Source organism: Amphiura filiformis, chromosome 19 (assembly GCF_039555335.1).
Source record: "Amphiura filiformis chromosome 19, Afil_fr2py, whole genome shotgun sequence".
NCBI classification, from domain to species: Eukaryota; Metazoa; Echinodermata; class Ophiuroidea; order Amphilepidida; family Amphiuridae; genus Amphiura; species Amphiura filiformis.
The window spans coordinates 20,323,769-20,348,573 of record NC_092646.1 but is presented as its reverse complement, the minus strand read 5'-3'; the positions used below and the strand labels follow the sequence as shown (position 1 = coordinate 20,348,573).

The window sequence follows — 24,805 nt, the reverse complement described above, 5'->3', positions numbered from 1 at the left end:
CAATTTTCACAATTTTTGAGTTCAGAACCTCAACATCTGCCCTATAATGCTAGCTTTAAATTCACATCGTACTGTTACTACTGTAAACATATTCCAAAGCAAATCTTGAAAGATAAAGCTTGGAAGCTTGAAAGTTCATACTGCAAATCTTGGACTCAAAAGTCAAACGCTTTTAAGCGTTTGACTTTTAAAATTTGCTACTCCCTGTTTTTCAAGATAACCGTTCAACTTGATCTAAATCGGTAGATCTTTTCAAATTGGTATATTTCGCTCTTGTGATTATTGTTATAGGCACATCTATAATTGAAGACCGAATTGAAAAGACTAGTTTGCGTATGACGTCCTGTCAACCAGACCAAAAATGCCGTACTGCGCAGGTCAGTAACCAATCACGTCGTGCCTTTGCCCTGACGTCAGACGCAAACTAGTCTTTTTAATTCGGTCTTCAATTATAGGCTGTGTCCTTTCATTTATGCACTAGGATCCACAACATGCTCATCTATCAAGGCACAGTTCTTTCACCCCACTACATTTGCATATTCATCGAAAATTTGGGCATATTCTGAAACTTGAGGTCAAATTTTGCACTATGATTGTTTAATTGAGGTTATTGAACTATGCCATTGGGATGAGGCCATTGTGGTCCATAGTGATATAGTCTTTTCACCAAAGAGAAAGTCATCTGGTATACCTTGTTCCTCTGCATCAAGAATATCAAAGATGGTGCAGAACGATTCCCAGCTGAGACTGCCTGTACTAGTTGGATTCTTAAACCTCCTCATGAGGCCGGCACCTAGGTTTCATTATCATTGAGGTATAGGACTTTTTATTTTTTCAGAGAAGAGCAGGTAGGGCAACTACTTGATTATATTTCTACATGTTCATACTACATACTCTGAAAATTTTAGAAAATTCGCACAGGTCAGTTTTTTTTAAATCACATTTTTTGTTCCTAAAATGGGGGTTATAGCACCCTCAACGGGCACTCTCTCCATAAGGATACATGTAAAGACCAGTTATAGACAAATGACCCTAAAATAAAACTGACTCGTTCATTTTTCATCAAACTTTGCATATGATGTAGATTTAACATCTGGAATGTAATGCAAGTGGTGTCGTTGCTGCTCTTCTAAATTCATTTGTAAAATGTCCGCCCCAGACCAGGGTGGATGCCCAATAAATATGTTTGGTTGCCCTTTGAGATGTTGTGTTGAATTAGAGACACTTTGGGTTTTCATTGTTTGATCTGGAGGAGAGAAAAAACAGGACATAGAAAATTAATATGCAGCACTACTCCACGAATAACACTCAATCATGGTGGAGTGTCCTGACAAATGATATCCTGTTATATCCAAGTTGTACAAGTATGTACGTCCTTCACCCGGGGAGGGGGGCTGGGTCTAAAGTTCCAAAGTTCTAAAGATCTATAGTTTTCAAATGAGAGGCCACAAAAGAGACTTGGTGCATCATTTTTAGCAGGCAGGCCCATACGCAGGATTATTGGGGGGGGTGATGATTTTGATAAAGTGGACTTTTTTCCAAAGGGGGATTTTGTGAAAAGTGGACTTTTCCCCAAAAATGTTGACCTTTTTTGACTAAAACAGTGTAAAAAACCTAATTTTGCTGCTCGGCTCGCTATGCTTACAAATTGTGATATTTTGGGACTTGACTTTTTAAAATACTTTTTGCGAATGGGGGAGGAGAACGGCATTTTCCAATATAGTCGGTTAGTTTTGTGGGGTTCATTATCGAACCCCAACGGTTTTAGCTTGTATTTATATCATTTATTTACACATGCCTATTTGTTTGTGATATTTCAAGCGTTTTAAAATTTCAAAATAATCCCATTAAATTACACGGTTGACGATGAAAATTTACTGCCTTCCTGCACAGGCGGAGAGATGATTGCCATAACAGAGTACATAAAGAAAATGTCTACGTCAAGGGACAGCTAAATCCTAGTTGAATAACTCATGTGAAACCACCCCCAATTTTCAAGTTTAAAATAATTGTGACCTGCTACCACGTACGAAATCAGCATAAAGTCGCCACAACTTTATGCTCATTTTGATGAGTTGGTAGTTTCGAGATATTTGGTCTGACTAAGTTGATGTTCTTTGTTTACCGCCACCGGTACAAGCCAGTAGTATTATCCTTCGTGAATGGCCCATTGTACCCCAATTCACAAAGGACATACAGACATACTTAGTGGCTTTTACAGGTGAGTGAACACCAACGCAGTAGCCAGGGCGTTTTGAGTGACTAACACCTTGCGACTTTACGCTGATTTCATGGTAGCAGGTCACAATTGCACATTATGTGGGTATGATTTTGAAGTTTTCATCACAGCTAGAGTCAAACTGAACTCCAAGTTGCAATGAATTGTGTGAAGCAAACTCCAAAAATATTTCCACACCATTGAATATGTAGCCACAAAGTGAAGAAAAACTCACCTTTTTACATTTAATAAAAATGCAAGTCTTGTTTTTGCCATCCTTAGATATGTGTTTGCCGGTGCAATGACCTACTAGATTGCATGTCTGTCTTCCCATGTTGACATCACGCTCTTCATGGGACAAGTGATCTGGGTTCACACACTTTTTCCTTTTACACACATGAACGATATCATGAGGAAGGTCAACGCACTGGTTGAAAGCCATATATGAGGCCCTGTGAGCACCCAGCATTCTTCCTGCCATATACATGACACCATACCCCACATTAGTACAGGCAGCAGTCCACTCCCAACAACCACAATGACATTCTGGATGATCCTCTGTGTGTTTCTCTACCTTCTGCTCCACTCGCCACTGCAAATTATCGTAGTTCATCATCAAGGCAAGGTCTATAGTCATGCATGCAACAAACAAACATAAAAACAAACAAACATAAAATTTAAAGCTTAGGCTTTCATGATCAATTTACAGTCAAGAGTGACAGGCAGCTGGACAGCCACACAGAAGCAGTGGTCTTTAGGTGAAATCTTAAGCCTACCTTGTACATGTACAAGGTAAGCTTACCTGATCTTGGCGTTCATTTTAATTATGATCTCCAGCGCACGAGTGGTCAGTGCTACATTGATGTTTTCTCCATCTGGCACTGTCGGTCATGACATTGCATTGATATGCATGCATATTTTTTTCAGGGACAAACTTAGGTTTCACTTTTCTACTGGGCCAGTGAAAGGGCAAATCTACTGACCCTGCAATAAATTTACTGGCCTAGCTATTTTAATATGTTCTACTGCAAAAAGTGCAAATAAGAAGCATTTTCCCAGGCCCGCAACCGGGGCGCAGATCGCCAAATTAAAAAAAATCCCCTTTTTTGACCCAACAAGTCCCATTTGCGAGCGTAGCAAGCGAAAAAAAAAGTCTTTTAGCCCTTTTGCTAAAAAAAAGGTCATTTTGAACAAAAGTCCACTTTTCAAAAGTGGAGCAGAAAAGTGGAGTAGACAATTGTGTCCATCACTGATTATTCTGTCGGTCGGACATCCGGGCATAAACTGGCTGACAATAGCACTGGAGTGAAAACAACATTCGCATTCACTGAACTCTGGAGTGTATCACAAGCTATCACACTATTGTGCCAGGTTCGACTCTCTGCAAATAAAAATATGCGATAAGTTGTTTTCACGCCAATGCATGAATGGATGTGACGTGGCCCCAACCGAGAGAATATCTTGTCTCATATGAGTTATATCAGGATCAATCTAGTGGCCCACAGGGTCAGCACTGATGGAAGTTTACTGACCCGAGGCAAAATCAACTGGCGCAAGGCCACCGCTTAAATCCATCCCTGATTATCATGTTATGATTGTAAACAAAATTGTTTTGCCAAATCTTCAAAAAATGTAGGCCTAACGTTCATGTTGCAAGTTGATTCTCCCCCCACCCCACTTTAAAGGAAAAAAATGGGTGTTTAATAATTTACGCAAATAAAAGTTTAAAACTGCTATTTCTGGTCAGACACTGTCTGGCCAATTTTTTTGTCAGAGCACCAAAGATGCTAAAAGATAACCTTACGATGATGCTGTGCAATGCAATGCCGCTATAGTTTCATATAAAAGTTAAAATATAAGCAAATTGTGTACAAATTGGTGCCCAAAATGTGTGTATGATATCATTTTAGGATTTTATGTAAAAGAAGAGATGGTCATGTTGTCCTCAGGTGAATGAATTATTTGTTTACTTCGGCCCGGCGCATGTATTTCAATAACAACTTTCGTTTTGAAACTCGGCACGGCAACCCCCTCCCTCACTACTTTCAGACAAAATTATTCCCTTGAAGATTAAAATGATCGATGCTCTTTGAGCGTGAGAAGTTGCCATGATTTGTAGCTAAAATTAGGATCGCTATGTTCATCATACAGGTAAACCACAGGTGAGAGATATCGAGTAGTTTTTCAAATGATTTTGGACCATTTTCTTTCCAAACTCATCAGTGGGAATATCCGTACTGCCGAATTTGACAGCTTTGTAATTAACCTATAAGGCCTGAAAAAATTGTTTGATTGGCGTAACCAGACTTACCCTAAAAGAAGGCCCGACCCGATATTTTAATTAAAAAAAGAAAAAGAAGAAAAAAGTTCCAAAGCCTTTTTCAAATTGCAATTTACACAATTCACAGCTTTAAAAGTTAAAAAAAAATTCCCTACCTATACCTACACTAATTTTTTATGTCACACCAATCAAACAATGTTTTTAAGCCTAATTGTTCTTTCTTTCCATCTCTCTCACCTGCTTGCTTCTTCTCCTTATCTTTGATGGCATGTTGTTGATGAGCTGCTCGTTTCCTTTCCACATCTTTGATGGCACCTGCTCGTTTCGTCTCCTCATCTTTGATAGCGTCCTGTAGATGAGCAATTTGACACTTGTAGTTATCAATCACATCAGTATGGTACTTGTTACACACTGAACATTGTGAATCATTTCCAGTACTAGTTGAGCTTTTACCTTCGGACTGGTTGGGAAATTTCACAAAGGGCTGCACGATGTTTGAGACTGATTGGGCAGCTGGAAAAAAGAATAAGCAGAAGAAGAGGAGGAATAATAATTAGGAATACATATAAAAATTATGTTATACAAAATGGTGCATTAAGGTTATTAATTATTTTAAACTGTTGTGATATGGTAGGCCACAGCATCTTACGAATGGTAGTTAGCTTTGGCAAAAACTGTATTGCTCAATTCATAGCGAGTGTGTAGAATAATTAAAATAACAGATATACTTTTATAGGTGCTGCGGTTCTTGAGTTACGTTGTAAAGAGGGCTGAAACAACAACACTTTTGTAAAACCTACATAACTCATTAACAACAATAAATTAAGCAAGTTTGCAAATTATACGATTTGTAGAATGAACTTTTGCAAAACAATAAGGTGTTAATTTTCAATAATATATTGATCTAGATAATAAAAATCGATTTTTAGGTTGCTTCGACCAACAATACCTCGTCTACCCTTAATTGGCTTCAATGAGACCTTCTCTGCATCACGCAAGGCAACATGTGACATATTTCTAAACGATCTACAGCGCCGATGACACGGCACGATGGCCGCTTGTTGGCCATCAGTTTAGGCTCAGTTGAACGTGCCAGTCTGTCCCTAAATAGATTTCAGTTGTATTCATATGCACTACAATCATGCTAAAGTTTCCGTTTTGGCAAAGTAATAGTTCTTATTTGGCCTTAAGTTATAAACTACAAAACCTATGGAAAGATAAATTATTGGCCTCCTTGACTCATTTCCTATCAGATCAATGTGATTTTAAAAAGTACACTGCAGTTTTTAAATTAAATAAGTAAAACTAGATAAATATGGTTCTTGCCATTTGAACCACTTTTACAAAAGTCTTTCATTAATTATTCACTCACCATAGGTATTACCACTTGGTTTTTCTTGTCGATGAGTTGTTTCCACTTCTGTTCTTGCTCTTTTGGCACTATATAAACCTACAAAAAAGTAAGAAAAAAAACAAAACAATGTTAGTAGACTTACTAAGGGGATAACACTGCATTTTATAGTGCTATGGCCCCGCTTGGCATGGGTGTTCTTGGGGCAAGAGGAAATGATTCATGAAAACTTACTCTGACTCTATGCTTAGAAATCCCAAATTAGCATAAAAAAATCATGCTAATTAGTAACCAAAATATGGTCTTCTTCATGCTAATCAGTAACCAAAATATGGTTTTCTCTAACTTTTGGAGCATTTTGCCTAAAAACACATGTAAACAGTTGAAATTTGCTTAATTTAGGGTAAGGTATTAATTTTGGGAATCTATTGCCATTTTGATGATCAAATCCAAGATGGCTGCTGGCTACCATCTTTAAAATATGCACTATTTAAAACTTTTGGACCATTTGAGCTAAAAACTTGTGTGACATATCAATTTGTACTAATTTGGAGGTAGGAAAGTCATTTCTGGCACAGTTTATTTGATAGGAGGTTATATGAATGGGTTACAAGGGGTTCTAAATATGAATTCCAAGGTACCTGTAATTGGCAATATTGTATCAATCATGAATCAATCTTATGTTTGAATCCATTGATAGCATACTTTATAATGCTTTATTATTATTTCCAGGTCCTCTATTGATGGCAACAAGAGTTTGATGCATGGATAAACATGATTGGAATTTGTCAGTCAGTGATGAATGAATTACGGATCTCGCATCATCTGTAAAATCGTGTGGCAAAAAAAAAAAAAATAGAACCTTGTTACACAGAACTGCTGAAAAATATCTTGGACCTCAGTGAGTATGGTGATTTGCCCAGCTTTGATACAGTAGATGATATACCTCTAGTTGCGGTGGTGGTGCGAGGGGTACGTACAGTAGCAGAACTAATGAAAACTAAAATGCTGTATGGCATAAAAATTGCAGAATCGCTGTCAACCAACAGACGGGGGATTGGGCAAAGAGAAAGGCCGTGAGGAGTACTGTAACACACCAGTGCGCATGTGCGAGGTGAATACATTTCTGAACATCATCCATCTGACCATCAAAATCTCCCATCACCATCTTGAGGAATATTTACCATCTTTTTCTCACATGGACTGAAATATACCACCTAAAGTCACTACTGGGGTGAATTTTGGATTATTTAGAGACAAAATGCATTCCAGAGCATCAAAGACCACTTTTGTGGCATTTAAGCAGTTCACCTCAGCGTACAACATTTTTTTCTCTTCGTCTTACCCCACCTGGGGTGTTGGAGAGTAAGAGTAAAACAACCCAGTGAAAACAAGGTAGATGAGCTCTGAAAGGGCTTGTGAGTCTCGAGAAACATCAACTTAAAACATTGAATCTTCTGATACAAAGTGCTTCTTTTGTAGGGAGTCTGGAGACAAGCAGGAATTAAAGAGAAGCTCTATCTAGGCCTTAATCAGATAGTGAATGAGACCGCATGGAAAATTGGTGACGTACAACTCCAGGGTAAACTGTCAAAAGGGGACCTGACCTGTAATAGACACTATTTACTACCGTGCATGCCTTAGTAGTCTTTATAGAAAGGCAGCTGCAGTTGATCATGGTTCAAGTGAAAGCTGAACTGCCAAATCTCAAAGCCATACAACTCGATTTCCCCAGTTTGATCCCTGGCATCATGGAAATACAAAGGTCATCTGGTGGCTGTGATTTGATGAAGACGATCACAGTCAAGTGGTTCAGGAGATAAAGGACAATACCTCACCAGACATGAGAGACAATTTTTACAAACTAACATTCAATGCCACTAACCTATTGTACAAAAATAATCCACGACTAACTAATGATACAATGTGTTCTATAGTTTTTGTTATTCTTTCATCTTGTTTACTACTTCAAAAACGTTTGGGAAGCAAAGGACTAAATCAAGAGAGCAGGTTGAATCCTTACTCAGGGTGTTTCAAGATGTCATAAAACAATTAGTAAAGTTAGGTACAGGTATGTTTGATCCACCCTGTAGCCCATACTATTAATTCATTCACTTACTATGAGGTCCATTGTTACTTGTGTCCAGTTGACGTTTCTGAGTTGCTACCGCTGTGGTACTTGGCACTGTTTGAGTTTCTGTCAAAGAAGTTCAAAATTAAGGATTAGGAAAACCAAATAAAAATTATTTTACCAGAAGACTGGCGGAAGACAATAAACAAGGGCCATTCAAACAGTTCTGCCTCAGTCCACACCTCATTGCACACTCTTTGTATGGAGTTGAAGAGTAGTTCATGAGTTGTCCATGAGAAAATTTGACTTGCTGCACTTATTTTTACTGAACATGAAATCACTTTTTAACCCATATTTGTAGTTAACCCCATGAGAACTACCTGCCGATTGGCCAAAAAGAAGTTTTCATTATCAATTGGTCCAATCAAAAACATTGTTAGAATAATTTCACCACACAAAAAAATTGGGGTGAATTATTTGCAAAGCTCCATTCTGATTGGTGATTAAAGTAAATATATCGTGTAATTGACCATTTTGACCAAAAATCACATTTTTGACCAAAAATCACATTTTGACCAAAAATCACATTATATATAATAAATAAATTTCCGATTTATATAGCGCCTTTTTCCAGCTAGATCTTGAAGGATTCAAAGCCCTGTAATTTTGCTGCCATAGTGAATCATCACAATCAGATTTGTGACCAAAAATCACATTTGTGACCAAAAATCATGGATACTTTCACATGATACCTGAATTTATCGATCTCGCTAGAGTTTTGAAAATAGCTCCATGTATTTCACTTACTATCTTTGTTTGTACTCCTTCGCCATCTCATATCGAACTCCTTCAAAATATTTGCATCACAATCTTTGTGCGATCCTTTGATGTGCGCTACCATGCGCTTGGCAAGTTTGCCGCAATATGGGCAGGTCTGCTTCTGGTACGAATTCGAGGTTCTTACATAGTCACTTCTTGTTCTTCTCACCAGTTGACTGCTCAACTCGCAGCTTTCCTCGTAAAGGCTTTCTATCTCTGCTTGGTCGTAGATGGCATGCATAGTCATGAAGTGACGTCTAGGTTTTTGGCCAGTTACTTTTTTGCAGAGTGCACAGATGAGTTCTGCAGTTGGGGAGCAAAGGGGGAAAACAAAATGAAGTTAAGTGTGACAAAGAGAAAATTAATTGACAAAGAGAAAATTAATTGACAAAGTTGTGTACAATACAGGGTGTCCCCGAAAAAATTACCGGGCGAATAAATTTGGACGTAAGTCGAGAAATAGACATCAGAATACAAAAATCGAAAAATCAACATGTAGCCCATCTTATTCTCCATCTCATACGTTAATTTTACTGGAATCAGTTGACTGATTGCAGAGAAATGAGCGATTACATAACGCATGCGTCAATTCACTTCATTCCAAGTTTGAGTCATTCAACACAATGCGCACTAGCGTCTAACTGTTAACGGGCTTCATATTTTGTTCGGTGAAATCCTTTTCATCCTTTTTAAACAATCTGTTTTTTGCAAAACATTTAATTAGATTTTGTTCAAATTTGAAAACCTTCACGATTTTGAAAATGAAAGCTTGCATGTGAGATGATGCTCGGTACTTGTAAAATATCTTTTTTCGTTAATGTTGATATAAATGTTGCATAAAGAATTATTGCATAAAGAATTCCAGCTACCAAAATTTCTCACACACATTAATGTTTTTGGAATATTTCCAAGATATAGTAATGCAAATTAAAGTTTAAATCATTTAAAACTTCAACATTAATGTTGCATGGTATCAAAATCACACGTAAAGCTGTAAGCACTTGATCATTGTTATTCTCTCAAATGTTCTTTGGAAAGTTAAAATATAACATATTTGCACAACCTAAATAATTGAAGTTGGAAAGCGTCCGATTGCAGAAATCAAAGTTTTCTCGGACAAACTGTTATTCATCTTCAGTAAAAGAATGAATAACACATAACCCCGTTGGATTATAAAATAGATAATGTGGACTAAATTGAATGAGATACACAAACTTTAGGAAACGGTGAGCGATTATGAAAAAGGCGCCTGCTAATCAAACTTGGAATGAATTGCATTGATGCGCGCATTATTTAATCGTTAATTTCTTCGCAACCAGTCAACCAAATCAAATGAAATTTTTGTATGTGATGCACAATAAAATAGGCTATGTGCTACATTATATATTTTTTGATTCTGATGTCTATTTCTCGACTTACTTATTCACTCTGTAATTTTTTCTGGGACGCCCTGTATAAACTGAGCTCAAAAAGAAACTTTTTCACATAGTCATATCTTGAAAATCGGTCCATAAAAATGAACCAAAATTACACACAGTCAAAACAAATGATTATGGTTGTGTCAATGACCCGTGTTTATAATCCTGCTGCTTTGCTGAAGGCTCCGATACAAACTAAAATACTGTTCACTTGTTAGTATCGAAGGCTCTAACAAAGGCAAACCATCAGTGAAGGCAGCAAAGCTTGGCTGAGCTCAGCGAACCATTTTGGCTGTACTCCTAGAGGTACATTATATACTGCATATATCATATACTGAATATACTATATGCAGTCATGGACTATTCCAGTGGAAATCCATACATCCCTTATGGAAGACTTGACCTTAATCTCCCACACAGGGGGTGTAGATTTAAAATGAATTCACCCCTTCAGGTAATCCCATTGAAATTCACACTCCCTGTGTGGATGATTAAGGTCAAGTCTTAAATTAGGTGTATTGATTTCAACTGGAATATCACAATATTTAGGCCAAAAAAAAAAGTGTTTGTTTGCCCAGACATGGGGTAGAAAGGAGTGGGTCGGTAGGTCGATTTCCTTTTTTTTTTTTTTTTTTTTTTTAAGATCTGTACATGTATGTGTTGCAGCAAGTGGGGTGAGAGAAAATATATGACATTCAACTTTACATTTTGTACTTGTGTCAAATAGGAAAAAAGGAACAAATATATATGCACCCATCCGCCCGGAAAATCTATGCGATAGCGTACGAAAGCACTGCGCATAGTATGCGGATTGCGCATTATACACAATCAATGTACTCCGCATACTTCTCTAACCGCTTTTCTGATTGGCTGCTTTGAGGAGCGTATGAATGTATTTCAACCCCGGATTTCAACCTTACCATATAAAGTTTAACTTTGGTAACAAAATCGGGCTGGAGTACAAAATCCCAGACCATACTAGTACATGTCATGCTTGGTTCTCTATATTGATGTTGATTGATGGTAAAATATTGTTGGCATGGTTGGGGAGGGCTAAATGGGGAAAATGAAAGCTGTGATTGCCAGGAATATTAACTTTCAAGTGTCATTTGGCATTTTCATGGGGAAAAACATCATTTTCTTTATTTTTATATCATTGTAAAAAAAAAAAAAAAAAAAAAGTGTATGATGTTTTTTGATTTTTTGGAGTCGGTCGTGTCTGGGCAAACAAACACCTTTTTTTTTTTTTTTGCCTAATACTAGAAAGCTGGAGAAAATTACCATGCCGGAAATGCTCTAAAATACATTATCAGCTGTAGGACTACATGTACCTGTTAAGAAATAGTAATACTAAAACAAATTTTAATTGATGCTTACTTTTTGATGATTTAATTTGCTGCTTACTCTTCAGCGGTGGTTTGTTTCCTATTTCAGCTTCGCCTACTTCGGAGGTACCTGAAAAATAACAAAATGCAAATTACAACGAATTTAGTTACTGTATGTCATCAGGGAATTGTGAGTACTATCATCTGAAAAACAAATTATTTTAGAGCAATGATTTGGCGTAGGGCTTTCAATGATGTCAAAAACTCAACATGTCGAGTTAGCATTATCTGTACACACCTATGACACGGCTTTAAATATGAGCAAGCAATGTATTTGCCCTGGCATCCATGAAATCAGCACTACAAGTGTAATCACTTGGCAAAAAGCATTTTATTTCAGTCTTTTGATACAAACTGATGACTTGTGTTGAAAAATTACAAACAAACTTTTTCAATTTCTCACAAATTTAACTGGAAGAAATTTGGCACAATGATATTTCCAATATATTTGTCAGTTTAGTGCAATTCCTTTTAATTGATTTCAAAAAGTAAGTTCTGTTTTTGGTAGTCAAAATATACCATGTATCACATCTGAGTTGTTGACACTTGGATTGAATCATTGCATACTAAACCTATGAGTATGACAATGTTGATGCAAGATACCGATGCAATGCAGGGAAGCTATATAACATCATCACCAGTCAATATAACTTTTTATGGGAACTATTTTCCCTGCCCAGAAATATTGGGGAAATGGTATAAATATTTCATATCAAATGATGCAGTATCCACCAATCAAATGACAGGAATGTGTGTGGGCGTTACATGCAGAGTCTTAGCCAGAAATCAGAAACCACCCGTCCAAGCAGATACCAAAATTTGACCCTCAAATATAAAACAACTTGTCTATACCCATGGAAGGGTACTAGGGTCAAATATGTCCTGATTTGGCCTTTACATGTCACTCTGAATTAGTCTCAAGTTCATATAACCTTAAAATCATCTGTTTTAATAGAGCTATCACATCTGTAAAATCCATTAAATCCACCCGTCTAAAATTAGATTAGACCGTCTTAAAGCCGGGTGGACGCATGCCTGGCTAAGACCTTGGTTACATGTATATACTGGAACCTATTTAACACAAAATCAATGGGGCCAGACAGGTTTCAGTTTGTGTTATCAGGATTTTATGTTATCAGGTACTTTTAACATACTAAAGCAGGGATGCCAGGAGCGGGTAACTTTGATGTCTGGCAGGTAATTTTTCAAAAGTGCCCGCCCGCCTGACGGGTAAGAAATCGAGAATGATAAACTGTTAATATTTCAGCACTCAGCTAAGCTACTCTAGCATGTCTTTTCCAAACTTTTTCAGGTCCATGTTTTGGTGATCAAGTTTTCTAAAAAAAGTCCAAAAAAGGGGCAGTATTTAGGGGGTTTATGCGCACTTTTTACCAAAAATCAGCATAAGCGCACTTTTTAATTCGAAAAGAAGGTCCCCTATTTGGAAGCCCGCACCCTCCCAATATAATATATGTATGGGCTTGACGATACTGTATTGCATTGATTAAAAGTGTGTGTGAATCATCAATTTTTTTTTTATAATACTTACTATTTTGCACTTGACTTGTCACTCCCTCCTCCATTGATTTGTTTATAACTGGATCTGCAACACGTATCTGTTGAGAAAAAGCAGATGGCACTCGGGTAAAAATACAGACAGAGTGAAGAGAGAAGTACATGTTGTCGGCAGAGTGCAACACTATCATAAGTGCAGTAAAATGTAATAGCTGCCTTTTGTAAAACACCTATTGTTTACAGCACAATCCCCTCATCATGCTCATTGCAAAGTGTTGATGTTCTGTATACTTTCCCTGATGGCCACTAAGCTAACCCAAGATATCACCTTTACATGTAGTTGGGTGTTTTTCTCTAGTGTTATTGATCAAAATTAAGTACATTTATTGAAATATTGCAAATGGCAGCTATTGCATTCTACTGCACTTACGATAGCGTTGCACTCTGCTGATGTATTTTGTAAGATGTAGGCTGATTGGGATTCCGTGCATATGCCAATGCAAACCAAAGAGTAGAGACTCCATCATGTTGGTACAAAAATGTATGTCCCTCATGGTGGGCATAAAGTGTACAGCTCTGGATTATTTCGCCATGCGCCCAGCAAACTTCCAATTCAAAGTGTGCAGTTGTTTGCGTTGTGTGTGTAACGTGTTGTGCCAAAAACTGCGCAAACTTTTGTAGCACTCAAGCTTAAATTATCGTTCCATTTCAGGCTTTATCCAATATACGAGGTACACTATTTGCCCTCCGCAACAAACCAAAATGGCATATTAACGGTGCAGTGAATTTGAAACTGAGATAAAGTCAAAAATATGTAGTACAAAACAATAAAATACATAAAAAATAGACATCACAAAACTTTATAACTCTAGAACCAAGTGGTGTTTCCAGTATATGATAGCCTAATGTTTGTATTTAAGGTAATATTTCCAGTAAATCAATTTTCAAAAATGCCTCGTTTGGGCCCCATGGAGCAGATTGTGTTCACATATCATACCTTCACTAAGATATACCCTGGACCATGTGAGTTTGGAATCAAGTAGCCTATTCTTCTGTAAGCACTTTGCCTGTCTGTCTTCACTGAAGGAATAGGTTAAGAGAGAAAAAAAAATCAATTTATAAGATGAAATTATCATGATGATAGTGGTGGTTTTGGGCAGGTTTGGACACAGTAAAGTTCACTCTGTATAGATGAGTTGACATCAATGTTTATCAACAAAGGCAAGGGAGCGGTATATGGATATGCTTGAGTGAACCCCATACAACCACTACATTGTTCAATAGTTTTATTGTGATGTGGTGAGAGTTTTAAAAACACAAGCCCTGAAAAAAATATGATGCGCGTGCATACTGCCAGACAAAAAACAATGGAAATTGTGATGATGCGTGCATACTGCCAGGCATTAACGTCAGAAGTCAACTCATCTAGATATAGATGGGTTTATATCACAGAATTCTATATACAGGTAGAACTGGTCATATGTATACCGATGTGTGGCCGCAAATGTAACCATCCCAGCTGAAACATAAATGAATCAAAATAGGTACGGCAAGAATTTTCGCACCATGTACATCGGAGTTCACTTTTTAATATGCAAACTCTAGTTACGATAATGAAATCATCTGAAAAATAATGATCACGCACAAATCACCAGACCCTTTCCAGAATTAATACAGCACATTTTGCCATTGTCAACATGGAGTCATCAGCAGAAATATTTTCCTAATATAAAAATTAACACTTCCACTATTCATGTATGGTATTTCACAATATAACATTATAGGAAAAATGCAAATGTTTGTCGTTCACAAAGGACAAGTGACAAGCTCTAATGACGTCACAACATAAACAATGTACGGGTCATTAATAATTAATTAGGTAAACCCAAATATGGAGGTATCCAAAAATGTGCAAATTAGAATTTAACAAATCAGAATACGATCCTGGTATCCAAGCCTCAAAATAAGCAGGAGCCACACAGCTCCTGGTCCTGAGATTATCTAGTGAACCAGGAGCCATTTTTAAAGAGCAAAGAATTATTTAAATTTCAATATACACATTAAATACAAAACCTGCTTTAACTACCAGGCTCTATTTAATAAAAAAATGAAGAACCTGGTTCATATGATTTTGGTGTTATGACTATATTATTGGGTAAATGGCTCCTGGGTGCCTGCTTATTTGAAGCTTGCTGGTATCCAAAATTATGTAAATAAGTTTGAGGTTATGTGAACATGTACAGTAGATCGCCTCTAGTTTATAATAGACCTCTGTGGTTTACACGTATTTACATTTGGTACACCCTCTATTGGTCTGATAAAAACTGCGTAAAAATAGTGTGTCTTGTCTCAAGTCGGGATAACACCATGTTGGATTTTGCAGTGGTAGATTTGAATCAGTACATGCAGTTGTGGCTCCAGCATACGGACAAATCGCCCTTCTATGCTTGTGTATACGTTCCGCGAATTAGGTTAGTGTGCACAATTTTGAATCTTCCAATATACAAAATCCAGCGTGACGTTACTCTCAACTTAGGACGAGACACACTACAGCTGGAAAATAGGGCTAAAATGATTTGACTGCATTCTGGATTACCCAACCCGTCAGGAACCCAGTCCCGACCTGAAAATTGGGCTATTCCATTTAAAATCCACACTACCACTGTGGAAGATTTAACTTAAGTCTTCCAGAGAGGGAGTAATGGTTTCAAATAGAATTGACAATTGGGGAGCTTCCATTTGAAATACTCACTCTGGTTGTGGAAGATTAAGGTAAAGCCATAATACAGGGGGAGTATGGATTTCAAAATGATTAACCTTGACCAACTACATTTGAAAAACATACTCCCCTGTGGAAGATATTTCCAAAATCTTCCACAGGGGGAGTGTGAATTTCAACTGGAATAGCCCATTCCAGTCCCATCCCAATCAGACAACATTGTGCCCTGCACCTTCCAGCAACCTGTAATAGAAAGTTACCTCCAGCTGGGCTGGTAACTCCGAAAAGCTACCTGCCTGCCTTAAAAGTTACCATCTCAAACTTTCAAAATTGAGCTTTTTGGTACCGTGCTGCATCACCAGCGTACAGATAAATCAGCCTTTTACGCGTGTTTTTACACCCCACAGAATTATTGTGATGTGTACATAAACAGTCCATATTGGCATATATCATAGCGTAATTTGAGCCCATATTGGGCATGGCTCAATTTATTAGTCCGACTGCCTTGCATAGAGTTTTCTTTTATTTCTGAAAATCCTTAGAACAGGACTAGACTGGACTGGAAGCTGCATCAGACACATGTTATTCTAAAAAATAAAAAATAAACTGAAATGGGCTGGGTATTTACCTTCATGTGTTGCTGTCCTGTGTGAATATCTCTGCTGGTATTTTTTGACATGGTTTCTCAGATGCCTTCTGTACCTCTCTGCACTGTGAAAATGTCTTGTACAATATTTGCACAAAAATGTCTTGAGGTGCCACTTGCCCTTTAATATTATACTCTGCAACTGAAATCAGTGATATTAATCTCTCATTACTGTCACTAGTATTTTGTTCTCATAATTACATATAATCATAAATAATTTGTTTCACCTCGACCTTGTGAAACTGCCTATTTCTCTGGCACCGTATTTGTTCCATTTACTGCCCATGCCCCTATTAGCGCCCACCCAGTGACTTTACAACAAGCAAAGTGTGATATTATTAAGTGCCCATCCAATACTGTCAAAAGACTGGCCTTAATTTTCCACACAGGGAGTGTGAATTTCAATTGGGGTTACCTAAATTTCCAACTCCAGTTGAAATTGGCACCTCTGTATGTGTTTCAGATTAGGGTAGTGACTTCCATAGGGGATACCCCAATGTACGGTTCATGACCAACATCATAAGCACCTTGGTTGTCAGGCCTTGCCTTCTAGATTTTAAAGGCGAGTGGCCAATCCCTCGCTAGCATGATGATAGGCGAGTGGTTGAATCACTCTCTAGGTCTGAAATATCATTCATACCAGTATGAAACACTTACGCACTGTTGACACCATCTCTTTCGTTTTCAGGGATTATAAGGCTAATTTATTACGATAAATTGAAATTGCTGAAACTTGAATGAAAATTGGATTCAATTTTGGGTGATCCCCAGGGAGCGTAGTGTCTATGGTGAGTAGAAAATTTGGTTCATCTCAAGTTTGGTAGTGACGTATGTGTGTATTTCCCGTGCCGCAGCATCAAATCATGCACGTAAAGTTAAACGCCCTAAGTGTACACGCTCGCGTACATGAGCTTTTTGTTGGCACGCTTGCATCGCAACCGTGAAGAAGCATTGACGTCACTTTCAAACTTGAGGTGAACCAAATTATAGAAATTGAGCGAGCGAGAGCGATCGCTGGCCTCAAACGGCAAGGCCTGTGGTTTGCAATCATGCTGGTTCTAAGAACCTAATGCAGTATGTAAACCATAAATTCTTGAAGATATTCATCAGGACTGTTCATACATGTAGTAGATTGTTATTTGTAAATTCATACAACTAGTCCAAAAAAATTCCACTTACATGCAGACGTTTCGTAAACTACCAGTTTACTTTTTCGATGCTATTGTTGCAATGACGATCTGTGTACAGCTGATGTTTTCCGCTGCTTGGCAACGGAGTTGCCAGTTGATTTCTCCAGGGTGTTTAAATCTTATAATATCGCCACAGCCATGAAACCACATTGTACTTTGCGTAACCTTTTGGTCCATCCCAAGGACAAACAGGAGCCGCATAACTCAACTGACGTCATCTATTCAATCCCATGCAGAAATTGTGATTTGTCTTATATCGGGGAGACGGGTAGGAAGTTCGGAAAGCGATTGGATGAACACAAAACGGAGGCAGAGAAAATTGGTGATAACATAAAAACTAGAGCCACCAGAAAGGCTTCCCAATCAGTCGTCCATAAATCTGCCATTACAGATCATGTGGTAGAGAATAATCATGTCATTGACTGGAAAGAGGCTAGGATTGTTGGCAAAGAGAGTAACAGGTACAAGAGGTGGATCAAGGAGGCAATCACCATTAGGAAGCAGGGCAACACCATGAACAGAGACGAGGGGCAATACAACTTAAGTCACATATTTGATGATCTGATTTCCATAGGAAAATCAACTGGCAACTCCGTTGCCAAGCAGCAGAAAACATCAGCTGTACACAGATCGTCATTGCAACAATAGCATCGAAAAAGTAAACTGGTAGTTTACAAAACATCTGCATGTAAGTGGAATTTATTGGACTAGTTGTATGAATTTACAAATAACAATCAGTATGTAAACCATTCTGTAGTTATTAGGATCAATCATGCGCTTCAAATCATTATTTATGTTGCGCCTGTAACACATTACAAGGATTAAAGCCTTAATGTACGATCTTTTTAAATTTTTAGATTTTTCTTTTTTTCTTCTAAAATGATAATATGCAATCATTATGAAAGTTCCCAATACATTTGGACCTTGAAAAACATTGGGAATTTGCAAAGAAACAACATCATAAACTTCACCTCTATCACTCGAAACATCTCGCACTATTTGGATTATAGGACAGCGAGTGCGGCCTCAGAGTTAGTCTCCTCTGTGCCAGTTTGGTTACGCTCCCTCCACATGTGGCGGGAGCGTAACCAAACTGGCCGCGTAGGAGACTACGGTTTGCGATCGTGGCCGACATAAAGTCATAATCTAAAAAATTATGACTTTATGTCGGACCAACAGAAAATCGATCCGTTTTACTACAAATAGGGACGAATTTGACAGTTTGCTCATAGATTTAAGTTAGAACATGTGTAAGTATTACAAATATGCCAAAAAATCGGTTTTGAAAAAAATAAAGGTAAATTCTGAAAAAAGATCGTACATTATGACTTTAAATGATACTGCATAATATGCAATCTCACCTTAAGGTTCTGTTTGTATGTGACTTGGCTAGTACCATTCTCCTGTTTCCTCTGTGATTGCTTGGTCATACTGGCTAGTAGAAGCAGCATCTTGCTGGCATTCTTTACTGTAGAGGTCTGCCTTATCTCAGCCTTCTTTTGGATCATCTCAACTTCCTGAACCATTGATTTGAAGAAGATAAAGAAAACATATTGAAAGTTAAAATATTTTTTATTACAGATACCGCTTAGTACTACGCAAAAAGCCCAAACTGGTGAAAAAAGTCTGAAATATCATTCATTTGGGTTAAAAATTCCACAACGGGCTGAAAATATTTCAAAAGTGCAGACATTTGGGATTTAAGAAAGCTTGCCCTAGGCTAAAACCTAAACAGTGAGATCTGTTTCTTTTTTTTAATATAAAATGCAACGTGAACAACAGCCCATTAAGAAGGACCATGTCAAACACATATGAAGAGCTTTGTTGCAAAACCCCTTACATCCACTTGAGCAATTTTGAGAAAACACAAAAAATTCATCAAAAAAAGTACTGATATACTTATGGTGTGTTTTTTTTTTGTATTTTCGGGTACCCGCATTCCCGCCGAAAATTCAATCAGGTACCCGAGTACAATAAACTACAGTCAGTACATAATTACCCATTACTTAAAAGCCCTACTTTCAATTGTGATTTTTTTTTTAATCAGAAACATTGACCAGAGGGTATCTTTTAAATTTCCACAAAGTGTCTCAATTTCACTGAAATGTTGACCCAATTTTTTTTCCAGAACACTCAAGAATCTAAAAAAAGGGGGGCATCGAAAATTTTCGCTAGTAAATACTATTACTGAAGGTTTCAGTCACAACTTGGGTTTCTAATCAAATCTTAATGTTACCAGTATTGCTTGTTAGTTTAACGGAATAATTCTGGTATACCCTGCACACAATTACAACCCTAATCTTAGCCCTAACCCAACCCTAAAATACAGAGTGTGTAGGGTAAACCAGAATTGTACTTAAAACACAGTGTCCACAGGGTAAACCAGAATTGTAACCTTGTGTACAGTATGTGCATTAATTTACCTCATCCACATTCCCCAGTATGGAAATAGGTGCAGCTGCCTGAGTAATACACTGAGCAGGAGAAGCTGTGGTTGATGGAGACTCACAAGATGTTGATGGCTTGTCAGCAGTGATGTCTTCTTTCTCCTTTGGTTCTGATACTGGTTGACTATTAGACAATGACACAACACCAGCCAATTTCCGATGCTTAAATTCATTCTGATGACCACTGCTGGTATTCCTTGCTTTGATCACACTGTTATTCAGCTTTGCTTCATTGGCTGAAATTACAAGGTTTGCTCTGGAGAAGATTGGGTCCGTGACAATATCAATTTCTTTCCCTGTATTTTTCAGGAGTTGATTCAGACCAGCTCGTATGTAAAATAACGATTTCGCTTTGTACGGTTTACCGTCCTCTCGTCCAGCCTCTACATGCACATAAAACTTGGCCAATGAATCGGCCAACTCCTTCTTGTCAAACTCTTCAAAGTTTGTTGGCAAGTCTTCTGAAGCTAAGTAAGCTTTGAACATTTTGGCACAGCTCACCATGGTCCTGTGTGTGTGTTTGCAATCCATTTGTTTCAATGGTTCCTGGATCATCTGGACTTCCTGAACCATCAGAAAAAAAAAAGAAAAAACTTTTTTCTATTAAACAAAATTTACATAGCAGCCATTTTTTGATAATGTTTGTGACTGAAAAAGATGGGAAAATTGTTTCTAACATGTTTTTCCTGATGAACTTCTTAAATTTATTTAACCAATAATTAACAGTTGATCTATGATAATCCCAATTCAATCCTGTGCAAGGCAGGAAACTAATTGGCCCATTACTCAAGAATAATTTAACAATTTGGCAAAAATATCATGGCATCATTTACAAAATTATCTACATGTATACACTGTATCTTGAAAAGTATTGATGCTATTTATATAATTTTGTTATCATTTTTAAGCTTATTGTCTAGTGCTCACATTTCAATTTAAATCAGAAAATGTCAAAAATGCGACTTCAGGTGTTCCTGATTTTGTCAGAGCGGGTCACATATCTGGACATGGAATAAGAGTTTATTTCTCCACCTAAGGGCCAAGCAAGTTGTGTAACATGCAAGACATCAAAAGTTTACAGTAAAAGATTATAGTTTCCAGGATTAAAAGGATTGTAACTATTTTTTCCTCTAGTATCTTGTGGCCCTGTGGTGAACACCTTGGTCTGGGGCGGACATTTTAAAAATGAATTTAGAAGAGCAGCAACGACATCACTTGCATTACATTCCAGATGTTAAATCTACATCATATGCAAAATTTGAGGAAATTATTTTAGGGCCATTTGTCTATAACTGGTCTTGACATGTAGCCCTATGGAGAGAGTGCCCGTTGAGGGCGCTATAACCCCCATTTTAGGAACAAAAATGTGATTTAAAAAAAACGGACTTGTGCGAATTTTCTAAAATTTTCAGAGTATGTACATGTAGTATGAACATGTAGAAATATAATCAAGTAGTTGCCCTACCTGCTCTTCTCCGAAAAAATAAAAAGTCCTATACCTCAATGATAATGAAACCTAGGTGTTACTGTTACCATTATTGCTTGTTGAACCTATCATATTCTGCATTAATTTACCTCGTCCAATGTGGAAGTATGTGCAGCTGCCTGAGTTGTACACTGAGCAGGAGGAGCTGTGGTTAATGGAGACTCACAAGATGTTGATGGCTTGTCAGCAGTGATGTCTTCTTTCTCCTTTGGTTCTGATACTGGTTGACTATTAGACAATGACACAACACCAGGTAACTTCTGCTGCTCTCTATCATTGGGTCGACCAATGTGGGTGTTGATACTGGATACTGTTTGGTGACCAGACGCACTGAAGTTATCCCTGGCTGCAAACACAATTTCATTGAGAACCGTGATACTTGTGACTTTCACACTATGATTAGTGTATCGCCTAGAAAGATCTGCAGCTAATGAAAGCTTCGTCATGAATGAACCAAGGGTTTTCTCAGCTACTGGGCTATTGTTATACCAAGGCTTGTCATGATTATTACTTGCTTTGTACCAATTGAATTCACTTCTTTCAATTGGTGTTTGGAACAGTGAATTGCAACGACGATTCAGCTTGGATATATATTTCTCAAATGATGCCACCGGACACCATTTTGCTTGGGTTTCGTACAACCTTCTCCCATCTGCTCTTGACTTAATGCTATCATCATCTGGATTCTTGTTACCAATCACCACATCCTTGGCTTGATAGACATAATGCTTCCCATTGGCATCCGTATCAACAGAGAAGTGATCCTTCTTCATCATCCTCTGTTTATCTCTGCAACGGTTGCCGAAGAATAGTGTCAGCTCAAACCAAACTTTATTCTGCAGTCCTTCCAAGTATCTTCATCAAAAACACCAGATTCATACAACTTTGCTACATCACTTTTATCGATCTGCACTTTGTGTTTTGGTTCTCCATACCCCTCTCTTTTCAACTTTTCTTGATTGGCCCAAAATGCAACGTTTGCTTGAGCGAAGACTGGATCTTTGATAATATTAATCTGTCTGCGGGTGTTTCTGAGGTGTCGATTTAGCGAAGCCCTCATGTTCACTAGCGATCCTGTTCTATACGGTTTGCCATCCTCTCTTCTAACTTCTACATAAAACTTGGCCAACATATCAGCTAATTCTTTCTTTTTCTCTTCAAAATCTTCAAAGTTTGTTGGCAAGCCTTTTGAAGCTAAATAAGCTCTAAAAATGTTGGCACATTTCACCGTGCTCTTGCGTGTGTGTTCACTGGCTGGTGCATGTTGCAATAATCCCTGAAACTCCTCTGGGTCAATTGTTGCAAATCTACTGGACCCACAAGGCACAGATGTATCTACATTTGAAGTTTCCATGCTGTTTTGTAAATTCCTCTTTTTTATAAGGAGCACCTCTTCTTTTTAAGAGCCGTTCACAAATATTCACTCATTGCAAAGTATTTCCCACAAATATTAGAACTGAAGAGGTCATTCACATCACACTGGCTTCATTCAGAAAAAGAAAAACAAAAAAAAGTGCAGTGATTTTTAGTGCGCTACACACAGACACAACGCCTAGACGTTGATCCACAAGCCTCAGCACACTTTACAGAGCAGCGTGGAGTACAGGGTCTGACAAAGACTTATCCGATAAAGATGTCTGCATAGTCCTCTGTATCAGCCTCGGAAATTATCTGCATCTGAAGCAAGCATAAAAAAACCAAAAACACTTGTTAATAAATATAGCATCATGCATGTATACATGTAGTAGTACTAAGGGCCCATACCTATAATACGAGGGGAGGGGTATCCAAAAGTTTTTGAAATCGCCCAGAAGTGAAGGAGCTATATCGATGAAATTTTGGCAGTGTAATCACTGGTCCTTATGTACATTATGGTCCAAATATGGTCTCATAAGTATGTTTACTTTCTTTACAGGTGGCGCTAGATGGGCAGTAAACGCATAACCTTTTCATGATAAGATCTTCCACTTTCTTGAGTTTCTTCACTGTGGCCGCATCATCCGTAAGTGATGGGCGTCCACTTTTTGGCTCATCTGTGAGGGACATGTGGCCAGTTTGGAAATTCCTTTTTCAAAAAGCAACAGTGCCATATGATGGGCAATCATCACCGTAGATAGCTTTCATTTCATCATAGATTTTCTGAGCATTGTAGGCCTAACCCTTAAAATGCAGGAATTTAATCATGCTGCATGCCTCAATTTTCACCATCTTGCAGGTTAGTAGGCCTACTCTCAGGTTATGATGAAATTTAAGGTGGTATTGGAGTCATTATGGAAGTGCTTAAAAAGGGCAGGTCTATTCGAAGAGAATAATTATTACATTACTTGTTGACACTTGTTGCAATTTTTTATGCATATTTGTCCTGAAAAAAGAGAAACTGTGTGGGTAAATTTTTGGCTTTTTTTTTTCTTCTTCCTTCTTCCTATCTTAGTCGAGCGTAATAAACAATCACACTGATTGGCTGATCAACGCACTTGACAACAAGCCCGTTGACCCATTGGTCGTAGGCGCGGCACGTAGTAGGCGACCTTGTCCAGGCGCGTATCCAGGAATTGGTAGACCGGGGGCGCAAAATAGATCTTTGTAAAATATCATATGGCTGCGAAGCGGCCATCCCGGAGCGCTTGCGCGAGGCAGGGGGGTGTCTGAGGGGGGATGTGCCCCCCTCAGAAGTGAGAAACTTTTACAAAATGAAGACCAAATTGAAGCCATTTGGTGGACCATTTTGTCAATGTCATTATTGTGTAAAATTTGAGTTTGAAAAAACCTAAAATTTGTGAAAAGACGGTCTAATTGAAGCCATTTGTGGACAAGTTTGGAATTTTATTGTATGAATTATTGCTTTATAATTATGTACCCATGAAGTTGCGCATGCAGGGGTGTCTGAGGGGATGTGCGCCCTCAGAAGTGAGAAAAATTTGCAAAATGAAGACCTAATTGAAGCCATTCGGTGGACTATTTTTGCACTATTAGGCCTATTGTGTAAAAAAATTCGGGGTAAAAAGTTTGAGAAAGAAACTTTTGGAAAATAAATACCAATTGAAGCCATTTGGTGGACCATTTTGTCACTATTATTGTGTAAAAGTTAATTTTGAAAAAGCCTAAATTTTGCGAAAAGACGGCCCAATTGAAGCCATTTGTGGACAAGTTTTGACTTTAACAAATTGTATATATATGAATTATTGGTTTATAATTATGTATACCCATGAAGTTGCGCATGCAGGGGGTGTCTGAGGGGGATGTACCCCCTGAGAGGTGA

At 37.9% G+C, this 24,805-nt stretch overlaps 1 protein-coding gene across 2 annotated transcripts; it reads right to left on the bottom strand.

Annotated features, from left to right (window-relative positions):
* Positions 1-458: 458 nt before the first annotated feature.
* LOC140141029 (uncharacterized) lies at positions 459-23,109 on the bottom strand. Of its 2 annotated transcripts, none has more exons than XM_072162808.1 (13): positions 21,636-23,109; positions 20,037-20,624; positions 18,975-19,130; positions 16,406-16,565; positions 14,056-14,138; positions 13,093-13,159; positions 11,536-11,613; positions 8,729-9,043; positions 7,966-8,047; positions 5,872-5,939; positions 4,737-5,012; positions 2,454-2,845; positions 459-1,246 (listed from the first exon to the last, which is right to left on the bottom strand). In XM_072162808.1, the coding sequence occupies exons 1-13, from the start codon at positions 22,320-22,322 to the stop codon at positions 1,235-1,237; spliced, it is 2,964 nt and encodes a 987-aa protein (XP_072018909.1). In that variant the 5' UTR covers positions 22,323-23,109; the 3' UTR covers positions 459-1,234. The 2 variants fall into 2 exon arrangements, with proteins under 2 accessions (XP_072018909.1, XP_072018908.1); XM_072162807.1 differs by having other exon boundaries at positions 5,872-5,949; positions 7,970-8,047.
* Between the last annotated feature and the right edge of the window lie 1,696 nt (positions 23,110-24,805).

What these genes read in the sequence shown, in the direction of transcription:
- LOC140141029 (XM_072162807.1), bottom strand. Translation starts at nt 22,322, where the DNA reads ATGATGAAGAAGGATCACTTCTCTGTTGATACGGATGCCAATGGGAAG. An exon ending in GACAAGTCAAGTGCAAAATA is followed by an intron (nt 11,614 to 13,092) that starts GTAAGTATTATA and finishes GTTATTTTTCAG; the next exon opens with GTACCTCCGAAGTAGGCGAA. An exon ending in AAGGAGTACAAACAAAGATA is followed by an intron (nt 8,048 to 8,728) that starts GTAAGTGAAATA and finishes CTTCTTTGACAG; the next exon opens with AAACTCAAACAGTGCCAAGT.